The following is a 21,231-nucleotide window of genomic DNA, read 5'->3' as shown; positions in this document are numbered from 1 at the left end:
AGTAAAAAAAAAAAAATATTCACATGTGTAAAAAAAAAAAATCCTAAATAAAGAAAAAAAAATTGTTCCCATAAATACATTTCTTTATCTAAATAATAAAAAAACAATAAAAGTACACATATTTAGTATCGCGGCGTCTGTAACGACCCCACATATAACACTGTCCCGCTAGTTAACCCCTTCAGTGAACGCGGTAAAAAAAAAAAAAAGACGAGGCAAAAAACAACACTTTATTATCATACCGCCGAACAAAAAGTGGAATAACACGCGATCAAACAGACAGATATAAATAACAATGGTAGCGCTGAAAACGTCATCTTGTCCCGCAAAAAACAAGCCATGATACAGCATCATCAGCGAAAAAGTAAAAAAGTTATAGTCCTCAGAATAAAGCGATGCAAAAATAATTATTTTTTCTATAAAATAGTTTTTATCGTATAAAAGCGCCAAAACATAAAAAATGATATAAATGAGGTATCGCTGTAATCACACTGACCCGAAGAATAAAACTGCTTTATCAACTTTACCAAATGTGGAACGGTATAAACGCCCCCCCAAAAGAAATTCATTAATAGCTGTTTTTTGGTTATTCTGCCTCACAAAAATCGGAATAAAAAACGATCAAAAAATGTCACGTGCCTGAAAATGGAACCAATAAAAACATCAACTCTTCCCGCAAAAAAACAAGACCTCACATGACTCTGTGGACAAAAATATGGAAAAATTATAGCTCTCAAAATGTGGAGATGCAAAAACTATTTTTTGCAATAAATAGCATCTTTTAGTGTGTGATGGCTGCCAATCATAAAAATCCGCTAAAAAACCCGCTATAAATAATAAATCAACCCCCCCTTCATCACCCCCTTAGTTAGGGAAAAATAATAAAACTAAAAAAATGTATTTATTTCCATTTTTCCATTAGGGCTATTAGGGCTAGGGTTAGGGCTAGGGTTAGGGGTAGGGTTAAGGCTAGGATTAGGGCTAGGGCTAGGGTTGGGGCTAGGGTTAGGGTTGGGGCTAGGGTTAGTGGTAGGGTTAGGGCTAGAGTTAGGGCTAGGATTAGGGCTAGGGTTAGGGCTAGGGTTAGGGGTAGGGTTAAGGCTAGGGCTAGGGTTGGGGCTGGGGTTAGGGTTGGGGCTAGGGTCAGGTTTGGGGCTATGGGTAGGGTTTCAGTTAGAATTGGGGGTTTCCACTGTTTAGGCACATCAGGGGCTCTCCAAACGCGACATGGCGTCCGATCTCAATTCCAGCCTATCCGGCAGACCAATCCATCTAAGTCTGAATTCCAAATGGCGCTCCTTCCCTTCCGAGCTCTGCCATGCGCCCAAACGGTGGTTCCCCCCACATATGGGGTATCAGCGTACTCAGGACAAATTGGAAAACAACTTTTGGGGTCCAATTTCTCCTGTTACCCTTGGGAAAATACAAAACTGGGGGCTAAAAAATAATTTTTGTGGGAAATTTTTTTTTTTTATTTTCACGGCTCTGCGTTATAAACTGTAGTGAAACACTTGGGGATTCAAAGCTCTCACAACACATCTAGATAAGTTCCTTGGGGGCTCTAGTTTCCAATATGGGGTCACTTGTGGGGGGTTTCTACTGTTTAGGTACATTAGGGGCTCTGCAAATGCAATGTGACACCTGCAGACCATTCCATCTAAGTCTGCATTCCAAATGGCGCTCCTTCCCTTCCGATCTCTGCCATGTGCCCAAACGGTGGTTACCCCCACATATGGGGTATCAGCGTACTCAGGACAAATTGGACAACAACTTTTGGGGTCCAATTTCTCCTGTTACCCTTGGGAAAATACAAAACTGGGGGCTAAAAAATAATTTTGGGGGGAAATTTTTTTATTTTATTTTCACTGCTCTGCGTTATAAACTGTACTGAAACACTTGGGGGTTCAAACCTCTCACAACACATCTAAATAAGTTCCTTAGGGGGTCTACTTTCCAAAATTGTGTCACTTTTGAGGTCCAATATCTTCTCTTACCCTTGGGAAAATAAAACAATTGGGGGCAAAAAATCATTTTTGTGAAAAAATATGATTTTTTATTTTTACGGCTCTGCATTATAAACTTCTGTGAAGCACTTGGTGGTGCTCACCACACATCTAGATAAGTTCCATAGGAGGTCTACTTTCCAAAATGGTGTCACTTGTGGGGGGGGGGTTTCAATGTTTAGGCACATCAGGGGCTCTCCAAACACAACATGGCGTCCCATCTCATTTCCAGTCATTTTTGCATTGAAAAGTCAAATAGCGCTCCTTCCTTTCTGAGCTCTGCCATGCGCCCAAACAGTGGTTTACCCCCACATATGGGGTATCAGCATACTCAGGACAATTTGTACAACAACTTTTGGGGTCCATTTTCTCCTGTTACCCTTGGTAAAATAAAACAAATTGGAGCTGAAAAAGATGGTAACAAATTGCAAGCTTTTGAGACTACACAGGTCTCTTCATCAGGCATAGACTAAAGCAAATTCTGAAGAATCACATATTTATACACAACACAGCACTGTCATTATGGGAGAGTGATAAGTGATAAACAGTTGTGTCCATAAATATTGGAAAGTTCCTACATCTAATTTAGTTCTGTGCTGTGTTGTGTATAAATATGTGATTCTTCAGAATTTGCTTTAGTCTATGCTTGATGAAGAGATCTGTGTAGTCTCGAAAGCTTGCAATTTGTTACCATCTTTTTCAGTTAGCCATTTAAAGGTATCAACCACAGAGGAATCTCAATTCTAAATATTTTTCATTTTTATTTAAACATTCCAAAAATTCCTGAAGGGTTAATAAACTTCTTGAATGTGGTTTGAGCACCTTGAGGGGTGCAGTTTTTAGAATGGTGTCACACTTGGTTATTTTCTATCATGTAGACCCCTCAAAATGACTTCAAATGAGATGTGGTCCCTAAAAAAAAAATGGTGTTGTAAAAATGAGCAATTGCTGGTCAACTTTTAACCCTTATAACTCCCTAACAAAAAAAACTTTGGTTCCAAAATTGTGCTTATGTAAAGTAGACATGTAGGAAATGTTACTTATTAAGTATTTTGTGTGACATATCTCTGTGATTTAAGGGTATAAAAATTCAAATTTGGAAAATTGCCAGGATCCGTTGAAGCGTTCCAGAGTTGTAACCTCATAAAGGGACAGTGATCAGAATTGGGGCTTAAGGCGTTAAACTATGATTACGGAAATGCAAAAAAGGTGGGCCAATAACAACAGTCAGAATACAAGAAAACCATAGGCACTTATAAAAAAAAAAAGGCTAAAACATCTTGGGCACCCAGATAATTGCTAGAGGTTAAAGTTTCTTCCGCCTTTCAGATTAGTAATTAAAATTCCGAATTGGCTTAGGAACACAAACATGGTAAACATTGGGGAAACCTGCATCTATATTACCCATTATCTAAAGCTTTGCTAGGATATTTGCTCCGGAACACAAGTGGTCAACTTTTGCAACTGAGTATACATCTTTACATTGTAGCCCTTAAGCCTGTTATTGTGTAGTAATATTATGGAATTATGGCAGGTACATTTCTATAACATAGTTTTAATAGCCACAGGCTAAACTTGGAGCAAAGTCAACTCAGATAGCTGGAAATAATGTTCCATTCCTCTTGTATCTTTTGTTTAAGTAAGATTAATCAGCTAATAAACACATAGTGACATATCTCATCTGAGATAAGGAGGCGCCTCTTGGATTGTATTGCTGGTAGCAGTTGGGTCCAAGAGCTACCTATTATCAGTGCTCTGTCTGTGACTATATATTACTCTATAACATAAGACATAGTTTGCTGACAACATGTCATACTCTTTAAAGACTGTATGTCTGCCAAGTTATCTTTAAGAATAATCAATATGACAAATCAATAGACAATGCCAATAATTCATATATAATAATAGCCTAGCAATTTATCCTCATTTTCGCCCAGTATTTACATAAACATTATCAGCCCGCAAAGAGTGATAGTAAAATGTATTTAGAGAAGTTTTTTCTTTATCTGGACAGCACAAAGTTCATTTCTTAATAGAATTCTTTGTAATGATACAGATCTAAGTTATTGTAACTCATTTAATAACTTAAAGCATAGGCAGAAAATTACTGTCAGCTAAATGATTGTTCGGCCCACAGTGATTACATCACTAAAGAGGCTGTCCCAGATTATAAAACTGACACTTTTTATCAGAATCGTTGCCAATCTTGTCTATGAGCGGTGTCTAGTGTTATGGAAGTGAATAGAACTGAGCTTCAATTGCAGACAATGCCCATAAGCAAGAATGGAGATATTTCAAGAATAAGGTTCAGAAAAGTATATGCAAAAATTGTTTGTCACCTCCCAAAAAACTGATAATTTTTCATGAATATTTTCATCCGAATTCAGTTCCTATGTCATCTGTATCTCCAATGTTAACATCCATATGGCATCCGATTTTACATGAATAATTTACAGCACCGCTCCAGCATTTTATCTCTTTATTTTACAGATGAAGTGGTGTCACTAATTTAAGTTCCCTGCCCCTAGTATTGTACTTACCAGCCTTTGTCTTCATATGTGTTATTGGTGCCGCTCTGGTCGGTCTGCTACAGGTTGTGACCTGCCGGATGGCTCCAGTGTTTGCCGGGCGAGCCGGAGGTCACAACTCAATGTAAGTCTACGAGAGACAGAACAAGGCCAGAATGAGACCAGAATGAAGCTCTCGTAGACTTACATTGAGAGCTTGTGACGGTTACCTCTCACTTCTGGTCAGTCAGAAGTTGTGGTCAGAAGATGACGACACAAGACCGGAGCAGTATCGGGAACAGCTGTAGACAGTGGTTGGAGAGTACGAGACCAGGGGACATTAATAGCCTCACTCCAGAGCTGAAATAAAGAAAATGCTGGGGTTTGGCTTTAAAAAATAATAAAAGGCCAAATATAGTCTCCTATGTTAACAATTGCAATAAATCCACAAAAAACGGATGTCATTCAGATGTCAACCTGTGTGTGATTCTTTTTTTTTTTTGCACATCCATTGTCTTATACTGGAAGAGTCTGATCCGAAATACAGATCAAAGTAGCACATGCAATTCTTTTCACGTGGATCATCGGCCCATGTGTAAAAGCATTCATGTGAACTACCATATTGACTTGCATTGGTTTGTGTGCCGTCTGTACACTAACCATTTCTGCATACAGGCAGCACACGTCTGAATGAGGCCAAAAACGCACTCTTTGTAGACTGTGAACAAAGATTTTTAAATGCACATTCACTACTACTAAAAAGTGCATGTAATGTCGAGGTGAGGTGGCGGTGAGGATGGGATCAATTGCCATTAGACACTTTCCTTAGACACTATATATAAGGACGGGATCCATTAACCTGTGGGCAAGTTTTATCTACCTAAAAGCAATAACCATATCAGCCATATATTTATTATATCCATTATTATTTGAAGGATCCATATAAAACATTTTGCATCATTATGAGAATCACAGATGGTCATATACTGTAGTTTGTTTGTGCAATCCACTTTTCTTTGTGCTGAACTGAGCTCCCCTTTGTCATATACAATACACAATCTGCTTCATGTGCCAAGATCTGAACTTTCCTGATTGCTTCCTCTTCTGCCGGGCCAGCAGCTTGGTACGTATATATGGCGCCGTCTGCTTACTCTCCTATTGATTTTTTGCATGCAACTTACTTTCCACTTGCACATTACACAACTCTAAAACCAACCTGCTCACCTAAAAACCATAATGAGTCAGTAGAATGAATGGCAACAGATATCCAAGCTAGTAATATCAGTGGCTATACAATGCAAAACTGACTCTGCCTTGATGTCTACAAAGCGGTGATGGGATGGAGGGCAGTAGACATGAATTATACATCTAAAAGAGGTGAAATCGGTGCCATTGTTTCTTTTCCATTGTCATTAAGATAAAAGTAATATACATTTTTATACCATGAAGGTAATATACAGTACAATAGTATAAGTACAGATAGAATACACATTATAATATATAGACAGAACATAGATAGATAGATAGATAGATAGATAGATAGATAGATAGATAGATAGATAGATAGATAGATAGATAGATAGATGATATACGGATAGAAGATAGATAGAGTAAGGCTTATAGATAGGACTTTGGAGAGAGATAGATAAATATATAAATAAAAGGAAATAGATCTTTGAAATAATAATTGAAGGTGGAAGCCTTAAAGGGGTTATCTTGAGGATAGCCCATTAGTATCAGGTTGGCTGATACCTGGTGCTGCAGCAGTTGGATGTGCATAGTGTAAGGAGCTAACAGCACAGCTCAGTACATTGTGTAGTGACCCTTCCTGAGTAATCCAGCTCAGCTCCAATAGAAGTGAATGTTACTCGAGCAGCAGTGCCTACGAATAGCCAGTACACAGAGGAAAGAGCTGTGATGTTCCGTCCTCGCACACAGCTGTGGCAACAGATATTTGCTGATCGATGGGCAGTCCACGTGTGTTGCGTGGTATTGATAACCTATTTCTAAGACAGGTCTTCAATATCTCAGTCCCTAACAAACCCTTTAAGACACTGGCCATGTGTCAGGATAATAGAAAAGAAGCAAAAAAAAGCAGTGGTCTAACTCAATATTTGCTGAGTTGCAAAGCTACCTTTTATTTCCTTTATTTTCTTGATAGATACTGTAGTTACTCTTTAAAATATTTGTATCTTTTTTTGTTAGAAATGTAAAGTTTTATTGTTTTTTTTTCCTTTTAAATTAGTAACCAGTGAATTATTTTTACGGTCACATCTGGAGTATTTACCGTACCTTTTGTGGTTTTAATAAGGCTGCCGTCACACTAGCAGTATTTGGTCAGTATTTTACATCAGTATTTGTAAGCCAAAACCAGGAGTGGGTGATAAATACAGAAGTGGTGCATATGTTTCTATTATACTTTTCCTCTAATTGTTCCACTCCTGGTTTTGGCTTACAAATACTGATGTAAAATACTGACCAAATACTAATAGCGTGACGGCAGCCTCATTGTTACCACTAAATTGCTTTAATTAAAAAATTTGTGACCAAGAATACTTGCATGGGATGTTTTACCTATTTTTTTTAATTTATTTTTTAAAGTTGAAATGGCTTATCTACCCGTAGTCCAATACTGCACTGTATCTTAGAAATAATAGTTAGAAATTCACTTTCAATTCATGCCTATGTCTATCTACCTGTTAAATAATTAAAGAGGTTTTCCCACTAACACAGTACACTGTAATCAATAAATCTTGGAATAAAACTAAGTTCCACAATTGGATGTATTAAAATAAAATGTTCCTGTGCTGAGATACTCTTATAAATGTGCCCTTGCTGTGTACAGTGTAATGGCCATGTCTGACCGTACAGGCACATGGTCAGATCACACCACAGCTCCTGGGGCAGGGGAGGAAGCAAAAGAGAGGACATAGACAGCACAGCACCAGATCATAAATGTTGCTTTCTGTGAGGTAAATGTTTTACCTCACAGAAAGAATCACATGTGATCCCATGCTGTCCTGTCTGTATACTCTTTTGTGTTCTCCCCTGCCCAGGAGATGTGGTGTGATCAGACCATGTCCCTGTACAGTCAGACACGGCCATTACACAGCACACAGCAGGGGCACATTTATAAGATTATCTCTGCACAGGAACGTTTTTGTAACACATCCAGTTGTAGAACTTATTTTTATTCAAATATCTATTGATTAAAATGTACCTTGTTCATACAAAGTCCATGTATGAGTCCACTTTTTTACTTGAAGATGGAGTGCTCCCTTTTTTCATTGGATTATTTAACTATCTATCTATCTATTATATATCTACCTGTCTATCATCTATTATATATCTATCATATCTATCTTGTATCTCTCTATCTATTATCTATATATCATCTGTCGATCTATCTTTCTATCTATCTATTATCTATCTATCTATCTATTATCTATCTATTTATCTATCTATTATCTATCTATCTATTTATCTATCTATCTATCTATCTATCTATCTATTATCTATATATCATCTATCTATCTATCTATCTATCTATCTATCTATCATACATTTATCTATCAATCTATCTAATTGTAGGCAAAACCCAGGATTAGACATGAGTGTCCAAAATTTTAGGTTGATAGTCCAAGAGAAGGCATGTACAATAGAGCAGGGACCCATCAGAGGGAGGTCACCTTGCTGTGGTTGATGGGCATACATGAATTGGCCAATTTATATGCCAAGAACCTTCATTTTCATTAATTTCCGTAAGTTTAAAAAAAAAAAAATATTGAACAAAAATTTTTTTGGTAGTAAAATCTAGATTATATGTTTTTAATGTTTTTCTGTGTTTTCACATGGCCTAAACTTATACATAGTGCTGCTGTGCTTTCTTTTTTCTATCTATCTATCTATCTATCTATCTATCTATCTATCTATTTATCAGCTATCTATAATTATCTAACTAGCATCTATCTATCTACTATCTATCTATCTATCTATCTATCTATCTATCTAGCTATCTATTTATCAGCTATCTATAATTATCTAACTAGCATCTATCTATCTACTATCTATCTATCTATCTATCTATCTATCTATCTATCATCTACTGTATCTTTATATCTATTTATCTATAATTATCTATCTATCTTTATATCTATTTATCTATAATTATCTATCTATCTATCTATCATCTATCTACCATCTACTGTATCTTTATATCTATTTATCTATAATTATCTATCTATCAATCTATCTTTATATCTATTTATCTATAATTATCTATCTATCTGTCTATCTATCTATCTATCTATCTATCTATCTATCTATATAGCTATCATGTATCTGGATTCTCTCTATCTGGATTTTAGAAATAAATGGCATGTAAGAAGCATGATACAACTATCATGCACAATTATGTATTAAGGCACGATGGCTACTGACAGAAAATGTATTACATGCACTCTTTTGTAAACATAATAAATGCTGACATAAGTAGTATATTATAATAAAATGTTATACTTTTATCACTGTATTCAAGATGCAATGCAGTTACCCTGCATATAGAAATGTGCATTTTATTCCTTCTTGTCTGTTGACATTATTATTATTATTATTACGGTATTATTATTATTATCATCGTCTTTGCATAAATAAAAATTCCTTGTAAGAAATATCTTTGTTATGTATTAAAACAGTGCTAAGTGATGGCAGGAGAGAGGCGATTCTTCTCGTGTATGGTGGTTTTCACTATTATTACATGTGTGATAGTAGTTATGATCTTCAGCTAAAATCGTCAGTTAATATTCCTGAAATAAGTTAAAACATCATTAGTGGGTAATGCGTTAAATGTAAACCATGCATACATAAATGATATTAACATTCTTGATAATGCTGTGGATATGATTTACTTTTACGTTACATTATATTATATTTTTGTCATCACAGATCTGTTATACCAAGTGATGGGCGAACGTGCTCGGATAAGGCGTTATTATAGCATGGTCGGTTGCTAACAGAGGGTCTTTGGCGTGCTTGAAAAATATGTTTGAGCTCCCACGACAGCCAGAACACATGCAGGGACTGCCGATTTGTTAGATAATCCCAGCATGCGTTGCAGCTGTCAAACAGCCATGAGACACGCAGGCGCAGAGACCAGAACATATTATTCGAGCACGCCGAAGACACTTGGTTAGCACCTTAACATGCTATAACGCCTTATCCGACCACGCTCGCTCATCACTAGTTACATCTCATCTGCTACTGTTTGCATGTTTTTTAATGTACAGATTGTAAACTGTGTAGAATTTAAATGGATAGTTTAGAAGAGGATTTTAATGTGAAATCCATAAAGTGATTGTTGGGGAACCAACCACATTCATGCTTTGCAGTAAAGTCTCCATCCCTGATTTACTAATTAAATAAATATGTCTGTAATTTAGTTTTATACCTATCGCCGGACCTACCATGATCTTAGCTTAGTAAAAACCAAAAAACCAAATATATGGAGATCAAAAATTATATATAAAGGAGATATATATACAGATATATAAAAAATGGGAGAGACAATTAATATTTACACATATATATATACGCCTCCTGAGGAAGTCAAAACGAAACGTGCGTTGGGGCGGTGGGGACCGGGCTTCACCTATACATCAGCCTTCTCACTTGGTAAGATATACTTTATACCTCCTTATTATTAGGTGCCATATCACATTATGGCGGTGCACTAAACCTTACTTTTGCACTTATATTTTGTTATGGTTTAAACTGACAAATAGCATTGTATTCCATCTATGGATTTTTATCCTTTTGCCCTGATTACTATAAGGATCCTTACCTGATACTTTTTGTGGCTTGATGCTATGGGAGGCTTTTTCATGTATGGCTAGTATGGTGTATATGTGGGCCTGGTCCTCTTGACTTGGTGTCCAGTCATCTTAAAGGGAAGGTATCGCGTTTGTAGGTCATTAATAAATCACTGTAATGTAGCATAACATGCTGCTATAAGCACGTTTGAAATGCATGTGAAACAGATTTCATGTGTTATATGAGTTTAAAGAATGCACTGGGGGCTGACATCTTGGTTTTGCAGCAGTAGCACGGCACTCTCAGTGTCAGATTACGGCACCCCATGGACATAGGAGATAATAGACCAGCACGGACCCGATCTGTAACATTGCAGCAGCATTAGCAGTGAGCTGGGCACGCCTCTGTGGGCTGCACAACTCACTGCTGTAGGTGTGACTAGCTGCCATTTTATTATAGCCCTGTGCTCTCTATCACAGGACAGAAGAAGCCCTCACTGCTCCTCTGTACTCCAGGCAGGCACACATCCTCTGCTCCTCACAAGCTGCCCTGTGTTTTTCTCCTGCTGTGTCTCGCCCTCTCCCTCACACACAGTCCCCGTGATCTCTGGTAGCTGCACTCACAGCCTGCAGAGAGGGAGGTGACACCTGGAGAGAGAGAGCAGGGCAGCTGACAGGACAGGGATTAAGGTGGGGGAAGGGGGATGGCAAGAATGTTATTCACAAAAATGCTGCTGAGCCCACTGTGTTTTGCTCCTCTGTAAACAAGCTGTGCCTCTGATGCAGTAACTGCTGGCGATAGCAGGTCACAGGGCAGTCACACACAAAATGGTGCTGCCCTGTGATGCTGCTCTTCATTCTTACTGTTGGGGCAGTAACTGCTGACATCACCATTTCCCTCCCCTTTTGGGTGGTCTAATATCCCTGGGGCAGAGCTGCTAAATCTTACTATAGCTGCTTGAGGTCTAAAACGGAAAATGCTCCCCCTAGTGGTAAATATGTATATTTGTAGAAAAATATATAATATTTTTCATATAGAAATGTTTGCAAACAGTGCAAACATTGCATTAATACATTATAATTACTATTTTAAGCTTAATTTCACAAAAAAACAAAATGCAAGAAAACTGGTGGCACCTTCCCTTTAAGGTTTTTATTCATGAATATGTAATATACAATAAAGATATGTATTAATTGGATTAAACTCTGATTTCTTGGTCTTTTTGCACCATTTTGGTTGTGTTATTCGGTCGTATTTGAGTTATAATTCCTTCATGATATTTTGGGAGTTTTTTGAGCGTTAACATATATATATATATATATATATATATATATATATATATATATATATATATATATACACACACACATAGAGATCAATAGGGATAAATAATTGTAGATCAAAATGAAACTGAAGCGTAATAAATAGTAAAAAACCGTTATTAAATATAAGTGGTAATAAAGTGGCACTACAAAGTGTGCCTGTACTTAGAGAAAAAAATGATGCCAAATTTGTGCTATAAAGACAATTAATTATCTAAATATGTAGGAAAATATTTCAATATAAAAATATAGCATAAAGGAGAACGGACACAAAAAGGGGAAATTAGAAAAAATTATATCGTAAGAAAAAAACAATTAATCACTTGAACCATGATGCATGCAACCATGCATATAGGGGCACATATATGTATGCAAATAAAGATAAGCAACCAACACAATAGAAATCTAATGGTGTATATGGCTATGCACTAAGGGGCATATATAAATGTGCAACAATGATACTAACAGGCAAATAGTGCAAGCAAGGTGCAGATGTATAAAAAGTATATATAAGTGACCATGTGTAAAAAAAAAAAATATATATAAACATATATATGTGTGCAAACTGCAAAAAAGTGCATAAGTGCAAGAAAGATATATATATATATATATATATATATATATATATATATATATATATATATATATATGTGCCAAAAACTACTATAATCGGCAGTGTTCACATAGATTTTAATACTATGTGCTCCCAAAGTACATGTAATGAACGCCAGGCTCCAAGTGAAAAATATATATTAATTAGATGTATTATATATACCTTTAGGGGTCCGTTCCTCCAAGCACAGCGCACCCCATGGGGGGTTAATTGTCTTTATAGCACAAATTTGGCATCTTTTCTCCAAGTACAGGCACACTTTGTAGTGCCACTTTATTACCAATTATATTTAATAAAGGTATTTTACAATTTATTACGCTTCAGTTTCATCTTGATCTACAATTATTTATCCCTATTGATCTCTATGTGTATATATATATATATATATATATATATATATATATGTATATATTAATTGTCTCTGCCATTTTTTATATATCTGTATATATATCTCCTTTATGATCTCCATATATTTGGTTTTTTGATTTTTACTAAGCTTTCCGAATGGTCTGCCATTCATGATCTGTAGTGGCCGTTTTTAACTTTTATATTTTGCTATATATCTGTATTTGATTTGAATTTCTGCTATTTATAGTTAATATTTGGTCCGCTATTTTTCGCATGATCTTAGATTGTATGTTTTCACAGTAATCACAGAATATTAATTTGTGCATTTTCTTTTAAGGTGAAAAGAGGAAAAAGGAAAGAAAAAAAAAAAAAGAAAAACAGGCTGTTTGGAATAGGAAAGAAAAAAAGAAAAGAAAAACAGGCTGTTTGGAATATCTCCTGAAGAAATGCAGTATATATACTCACACAAGTGATTAGACTGGGTGCTTTGTGATGGATAACCGATTTTAACCAGGGAGTCTGCAGGCAACTGTCCAGAGTGCTGAAATACCGGATCGGCTGGTACCAAAGCTAGTTTAGTAAAGACATTAGATAATTTAAATGATAAGACTACACTTATTACAACAAATCAACTCATTTGCTTTGTTATATAAAGTAAATGCAATATTCACCATACAAGTACATTTACATGACATTAATGTAAGGATAGGCATGCAATTTTGTCAAGTAAGAAATAATGAGAAGGGAATATGGATGGAAACAAATAATAGGGGGATCATGTATAAAACTCGTGCACAGAAAGAACACTAATGTTCTTTGCATTATCAAGATATCAAATTTTCAATTCTTTTCTACAAAATGACAGAATTGGATTGGCAGCACCAGTCCACTTCCATACCTGCACTAGTTTTAATAGGTAAGCCCACTATATAATGTAATCTTGTAGGAGAAAGCTGCGGTATGGCGTAAACTTAACACCAAGCGTAATTAGTTGCTAGAGAAGCTGGCAGAAAATAGGTGGTCAATAAAGGAAGACTGAAAGATTAGCACAGAAGGGAAATAAAAAAATACCGATGTCATATCCAAAGGGGTTGTAAGATGGAATGAGTAAAACATTACGTTTGGCATAAATGCTAAGTTAATGTACAAAGTGCCTTGCATGCTAATGGAAAATACAGCTTTGAATTATAATGGGCAATAAATTGCCCTTGTTATACAAATGGTAATTTAGATTTAGTTATGGCAAATGATTTAAAATCTGAACATCGATAAGCACACTCACATTACAAAAAGTGCAAGTTGTTGACTCAGAATAAATCGTTCCCCAGTGGGAAATAATCTCTCAAGTGCCCATAGCTCAAAGACGCCAATGGTAGATTTTATCTTCGGACAGTGCCAACTTACACTTGATTAGGTGGGGATTAAGCGCAATAAATAGGAATATTGCAAACAAAAAGACTATATCACTTTCCCCTAATTACACATACAAATCCTACTTGGTTTGTGCTATTCCGAAATTTGTAATACTTTGAGATCGTTTATGCTCCCTCACTATAACAGCAAGTTAAGTGCCTAAACAACTAGAATCTGTTGGGCCCTATACTAAAGTCATAAATGGCCCCCTTCTGGCTTCACAGTGAAATAACTATAGTAATACAAGCAGCAGTAAAATTAATTGTCACTTGAACAGCAACCAAAGGATGGATGCTCGTGTTGTATGTCACATCTTTTTCACAAAGAAGAACCTACGAAGTAGAACTAGACAACTGAAAGCCACCATGTTTCTTCCCGATAAAGAGCAAGAATGTCTGTTTAGCTAAGCGGACCGCCACAGCCTCTGACCCATAGCTGCTAGGCCTGCTACAACAGTGGTGCTGCCATTCCAGGTACTATAACATAAAACATATGCTGTACATCAAGTTCAATGTCCTTGTTGTTCCCCTGGATTAAATCCACTATAGGTAATGATGAGTGGATCAGTCAAAATTCAAATTTGCCTGTCCACCTGGATTTTTCCAGGAAATTTAATTTCCCGAGAAGTAATTTTCTGTGACTTTAAAGTGAATCTGTCATGTGAAAAAATGCTATCAACCTGCAAATATGAAGTTAATCTGCAGGTTAATAGTGTTCTGATGCTGTGCGTCAGCCCCACCGAAGTCCCGGCTGCTGGGAAGAAATGATCTTTATTCCTCCAAGCCGTCTTGCAGTTTCAGTCATACAGGTGCAGCCAGCAGGGCTTCAGTCACCGCTCAATGCATAGTGAGCAGCAGCCTTGCCACTGACTGACAGCTGGCTCTGTACTGATGCACCGCGCGGCACTGGCTGACAGCTGGCTCCGTACTGATGGACCACGCGGCACTGGCTGACAGCTGGCTCCGTACTGATGCACTATGTGGCACTGAGTGACAGCTAGCTCTGTGCTGATGCACCACGCTGCACTGGCTGACAGCTGGCTCTGTACTGATTCACCACGCGGCACTGGCTGACAGCTGGCTCTGTACTGATTCACCACGCTGCACTGGCTGACAGCTGGCTCTGTACTGATTCACCACGCGGCACTGGCTGACAGCTGGCTCTGTACTGATGCACCATGTGGCACTGAGTGACAGCTGGCTTTGTGCTGATTCACCGCGCGGCACTGGCTGACAGCTGGCTCCGTACTGATGCACCATGTGGCACTGAGTGACAGCTGGCTCTGTACTGATTCGCCACGCAGCAACTGGCTGACAGCTGGCTCCGTACTGATTCGCCACGCAGCAACTGGCTGACAGCTGGCTCTGTACTGATTCGCCACGCAGCAACTGGCTGACAGCTGGCTCCGTACTGATGCACCATGTGGCACTGAGTGACAGCTACCTCTGTACTGATTCACCGCGCGGTACTGGCTGACAGCTGGCTCCGTACTGATGCACTATGTGGCACTGAGTGACAGCTGGCTCTGTGCTGATTCACCGCGCGGTACTGGCTGACAGCTGGCTCCGTACTGATGCACCATGTGGCACTGAGTGACAGCTACCTCTGTACTGATTCACCGCGTGGTACTGGCTGACAGCTGGCTCCGTACTGATGCACCATGTGGCACTGAGTGACAGCTACCTCTGTACTGATTCACCGCGCGGTACTGGCTGACAGCTGGCTCCGTACTGATGCACCATGTGGCACTGAGTGACAGCTACCTCTGTACTGATTCACCGCGTGGTACTGGCTGACAGCTGGCTCCGTACTGATGCACCATGTGGCACTGAGTGACAGCTACCTCTGTACTGATTCACCGCGCGGTACTGGCTGACAGCTGGCTCCGTACTGATGCACCATGTGGCACTGAGTGACAGCTACCTCTGTACTGATTCACCGCGTGGTACTGGCTGACAGCTGGCTCCGTACTGATGCACCATGTGGCACTGAGTGACAGCTACCTCTGTACTGATTCACCGCGCGGTACTGGCTGACAGCTGGCTCCGTACTGATGCACCATGTGGCACTGAGTGACAGCTAGCTCTGTGCTGATTCACCGCGCGGTACTGGCTGACAGCTGGCTCCGTACTGATGCACCATGTGGCACTGAGTGACAGCTGGCTCTGTACTGATTCACCGCGCGGTACTGGCTGACAGCTGGCTCCGTACTGATGCACCATATAACACTGAGTGACAGCTGGCTCTGTGCTGATTCACTGCATGGCACTGGCTGACAGCTGGCTCCGTACTGATGCACCATGTGGCACTGACTGACAGCTAGCTCTGTCCTGATTCACCGCACGGCACTGGCTGACAGCTGGCTCCGTACTGATGCACCATATGACACTGAGTGACAGCTGGCTCCGTACTGATGCACCATGTGGCACTGAGTGACAGCTGGCTCTGTGCTGATTCACTGCATGGCACTGGCTGACAGCTGGCTCCATACTGATGCACCATGTGGCACTGGCTGACAGCTGGCTCTGTACTGATTCACCGCGTGGCACTGGCTGACAGCTGGCTCCGTACTGATGCACCATGTGGCACTGAGTGACAGCTAGCTCTGTAGTGATTCACCGCGCGGCACTGGCTGACAGCTGGCTCTGTACTGATGCACCATGTGGCACTGGCTGACAGCTGGCTCCGTACTGATGCACCATGTGGCACTGAGTGACAGCTAGCTCTGTAGTGATTCACCGCGCGGCACTGGCTGACAGCTGGCTCCGTACTGATGCACCATGTGGCACTGACTGACAGCTGGCTCTGTACTGATGCACTATGTGGCACTGACTGACAGCTGGCTCTGTACTGATGCACTATGTGGCACTGACTGACAGCTGGCTCTGTACTGATTCACTGCTCAGCACTGGCTGACAGCTGGCTCCGTACTGATGCACTGCAGGGTTGGCTGGCAGGTAAAGTCGTGGCGTAGTTACAGCTGCCACTCATTATTTACTGAGCGGTGACTGAAGCCACACCGACTGTACCTCGATGACTGAAAACCAAAGGCTGCTGGAAGGAAAAAGTTCATTTGCTCCCAGAAGCTGGATTTTTAGTGCAAAGGAGACAGGGCTTTGGAATGCTAATGTAAGGCATTAAAAAAAAACCCCAACACTTACAGTCACCCCTCTGCTTACCTTTCCGTCCACTTCCACTTCTTTTCCCTGCTGGTTGGTCCTTTGTGTCTCCGTAACATTGCATGTCCAGCCTAATGTTCACTTTAGATTGGGTTGCTGGCTCCAATTAGATTCCAGAGATAACTGCACAGCATCCAGCGCCTTCTCATTGCCATAAGTGCCAACCTAGAGTGAACACTGGCTATGACTTCTGACTGCATGCAGTTACCTCCTCGGCCTACTCATTGACAGAAGTTCCAGCTTAGAGTGAACACAGAGATGCGATATGATGGAGATGCAGAGGACCGGACATCAGGCAAGAAGCAGTGATGATGGCCGGAAAGGTGAGCAGTGAGATTTTTTTTAACCTTTTGCCAGCCACTGATCTCTCCAGCCATCCTTGCTGCCCTATTCCCACTGTCTGATCCTCTGCACCTCCGTTGCATCACATCTCCAGCCCTGTATTCACCTTAGACCTGGGCTTCCGTCCACAACCAGGCACTGGGATTCATTGCACATGTGTAGTAAACTCTGGGGCCAGCTCACAGCTGGAAGTCTTGGCCTAAAGTGAAAACTAGGTCTCAGATGCGATGTGATGGAGGTATGAGGAGTGGGCAGGGAGAGGCGGGGGCAGCCCTTTTGCTGGTCCCCTGCTGCACAACAAGGTGATACATTTTCATGAAGCGAATAACACAAAATCTGCGTTCTGCAGAGTTTGTATTTTTTGGAAAATTCGAGTAGAATTTAATTCCACTCAAACGCATTCGCCCATCTTTAAGGATCCAACAACTGATTCTTGCTGTGGCTGTTTATTATCGCTGGGCAAAAAGTAATCTTTAGGAAGTCTATCTCATGAATTACAATAAACACACAAGGGCCTGTTTTCTGCTTCTGTCTTTCCAATGTGATCCTTGATAGGGTTATTGATATGTAAGACTGGGATCAAGTATCAGTTGTGTCTAGACTGTCTGGTCCAGCACCTATAGCCGAAACGCAAAATCCTGCATGCAATGTTTATCTGTCTGGCACAGGGAGACATCCAGTATCAGCAACTGATGCCACCAGATACAAAACTGTTCACTTGGAAAACTTGAAACTATTGGATCAGTTTTATCATCAGTTTCCTTTTCAGTTTTTTTTACTACATAGGTGGGATTATGAGGAGAGAGTTGGACATATGTAAAGGGGCCTAACTCATTAGTAATGATGATTTTTCTTATTTTATTTATTTTCATTGTATCACATCATGGTCCTAGTGTGTGAATACTCTCCTGCTATTGTCTGTTTTCAATCATTAAAAATCAGAGTGTGAGATTGGATAATTGGTGTGATCTTTGAGTGCTGGAGTCCTTGAATATACCGCTACCTTGTCTACAATTATTCGAAAGCTCACTGTTAATTATAAAAATACTGTGCAGACAGTTACCATTGTAGAGCAATGCATCTTCTTTAGGCTTCTTTGTTTATATCTACATAATGTTTTTTTAATCAGATTTTTTTATTTAGTTTTCAAAATGAAACATATCTTACACAAAAGAAACCGCCTTTGTATCAGATTTGTAGAACGGGCCATTGTGGAGGGTATTTTTTGTTTACATTATTTATTAGTAAATAACTTATCCTATACATCCTATAAGAACTTAGATATCCTTAGATATCCTTTGTTCTTCTTTTATGTCATTGGAAGATAATATTAGCTGTTCTGTTTCATACATTCTGAAAGTCTCTAAAGGAACGTGGTTAGTATGAAATGGTATTAGAAAATATCTCCTACTGCTGTATCTCATTTAGATAAACATTAACTCTGAGCAAATGTGGCAATGCATTAGCTGGTTATAAATCAATCAGTCTACAAGGACACTGACAATACACCAGTCGCAGGTGGACGACTTTCTCAGCCAGGGATTCTCTGTCTCCTTATCACTGAGCCTGCTCTTCCGTAAACTAAGAATAAGACTGCATTCTACCTGTGTACACATTAAAGGGCTTGTAATAAGAATCACTTAAGATGCATTTACACTGCATAATTATCATGAATGAGCATTCCTAGAACCACTTATTGCCCAACAATCCTGCAGTCTAAGGGTACCGTCACACAGTGCCATTTCGATCGCTACGACGGTACGATTCGTGACGTTCCAGCGATATCGTTACGATATCGCTGTGTCTGACACGCAGCAGCGATCAGGGATCCTGCTGAGAATCGGACGTCGTAGCAGATCGTTTGGAACTTTCTTTCGTCGCTGGATCTCCCGCTGTCATTGCTAGATCGGTGTGTGTGACACCGATCTAGCGATGCGATCTAGCGATGCGTTCGCTTGTAACCAGGGTAAACATCGGGTTACTAAGCGCAGGGCTGCTGGATACCAGCGTAAATGTAAAAAAAAAAAAACAGTACATACTTACATTCCGGTGTCCGTCAGGTCCCTTGCCGTCTGCTTCCCGCACTCACTGACTGCCGGCCGTAAAGTGAAAGCAGAGCACAGCGGTGACGTGACCGCTGTGCTGTGCTTTCACTTTACGGCCGGCAGTCAGTGAGTGCGGGAAGCAGACGGCAAGGGACAGACACCTGAATGTAAGTATGTACTGTTTGTTTTTTTTTACGCTGGTAACCAGGGTAAACATCGGGTTACTAAGCGCGGTCCTGCGCTTAGTAACCCGATGTTTACCCTGGTTACCCGGGGACTTCGGCATCGTTGGTCGCTGGAGAGCTGTCTGTGTGACAGCTCCCCAGCGACCACACTACGATTTACCTACGATCACGGCCAGGTCGTATCGCTGGTCGTGATCGTAGGTAAATCGTATAGTGTGACGGTACCCTAACAAGTTGTTCGTATGCTTGTTCGTCAGGTGAAATGATCTTCTGGTTTGCAACAAAGTTCATTGTTCTCAGCAGCACATCGTCCTATATAAACAAGACCTGTGCTGCTGAGAACGATGGAAGCCTATGTGTACTGAATAATTTAATACAGATCGTTCAGTGTCATCTGAATCGCGGTCTACCTGTGTAAATAGGCTATTATACTTAAATGTTTACTAATTAGCTGTGGTTCAATGCTGCAAAGATACTGTATATAATGTAAAAAAAGGACCGTAAAGTGAATCTATTACCCCCTGGATGCATTTAAGCTATTACTATGGGCATACAGGTAATATAATGGGTAAACCAGTCTTACATGTATGCTCATAGCTGCTGTCTAGATGTTGAGAAATGCACTTTTAATCTTTTATGTTAATGATTTCTTCCATCCACCGGGGCGTGTGGTGCCTGAAAGACATCCCTGCCTCCTGTCTTCATTACAATAGCACCCCCTCCCATGCATGTCACACTGCCCTATGGCAGTTGTGGTGCCATAATCCGGCACATGCGCCATGCACTCGCTCGGTTATGGATACCTTATCCGACCTTCTAATGACAGTGTCTTCATTGATCTTCTGCGCAGGCGCCTGAGTAGAAACAGGATGAAGACGCTGTAATTAGAAGGTCAGATAAGGTACCTATAACCGCCCGTCTATAATGTCTGGGTGTCCATTTTGAACAAGCGTACATGCTCGAAAATGATGCACGGCAGAGGGCACGTTCGCTTTGCCAGCACCATTTTAGTATATTGGCCCATCACCGCATACGTCCAAATCCCATTTTGCTGGGGTTCAGATGAAAGCCACCGAACGGGTGCCAACCCCAGTGTGAAAGCACCTTAAGGCTAGGCCTACACGGCGATATGAGTGGTGCTACAAACCAATCACAGAGTTGCTTTGACATACCACATCTAATGATTCTGTATGGTGTTACATTGCAACCTGTGACACAAAGTGTGCTGGATTGTCTGTTGCTCATCGCTATAATTTCAATACAAGTCACATGTGACAGCAACCTGCGTACAACTTATTTGAAATTGGACAATTTTTTACAGCAAAATCACAGCTCTAAATAGCTGTATGACAGTAAGTCACAGACAAGTTTCACAGATGTTTTTGGTAGTGTGACTTGTCAGAGAATTGCTGTCGCATGACATTTGTCGCACAGCCCCACCGAAGTCCTCCCTTTATATTTCCCAT

General features: G+C 40.1%; 1 protein-coding gene across 2 annotated transcripts in view; it reads right to left on the bottom strand.

The window, feature by feature from the left end:
* ONECUT1 (one cut homeobox 1) overlaps positions 1-21,231 on the bottom strand; it is a 64,181-nt gene that overhangs the window by 9,880 nt on the left and 33,070 nt on the right. The window contains exon 2 of one of the 2 annotated variants that reach the window (XM_069765970.1): positions 13,067-13,171. The exons of the other annotated variant lie outside the window; for it this stretch is intronic. Coding sequence (XP_069622071.1) covers positions 13,067-13,171 — 105 coding nt within the window. The remainder of the gene's footprint in view (positions 1-13,066; positions 13,172-21,231) is intronic. 2 annotated transcript variants of the gene reach the window in all.

The sequence above is a fragment of the Ranitomeya imitator genome, chromosome 4 (assembly GCF_032444005.1).
Source record: "Ranitomeya imitator isolate aRanImi1 chromosome 4, aRanImi1.pri, whole genome shotgun sequence".
NCBI lineage: Eukaryota > Metazoa > Chordata > Amphibia > Anura > Dendrobatidae > Ranitomeya > Ranitomeya imitator.
This window is presented reverse-complemented; position numbering and strand designations above follow the sequence as displayed.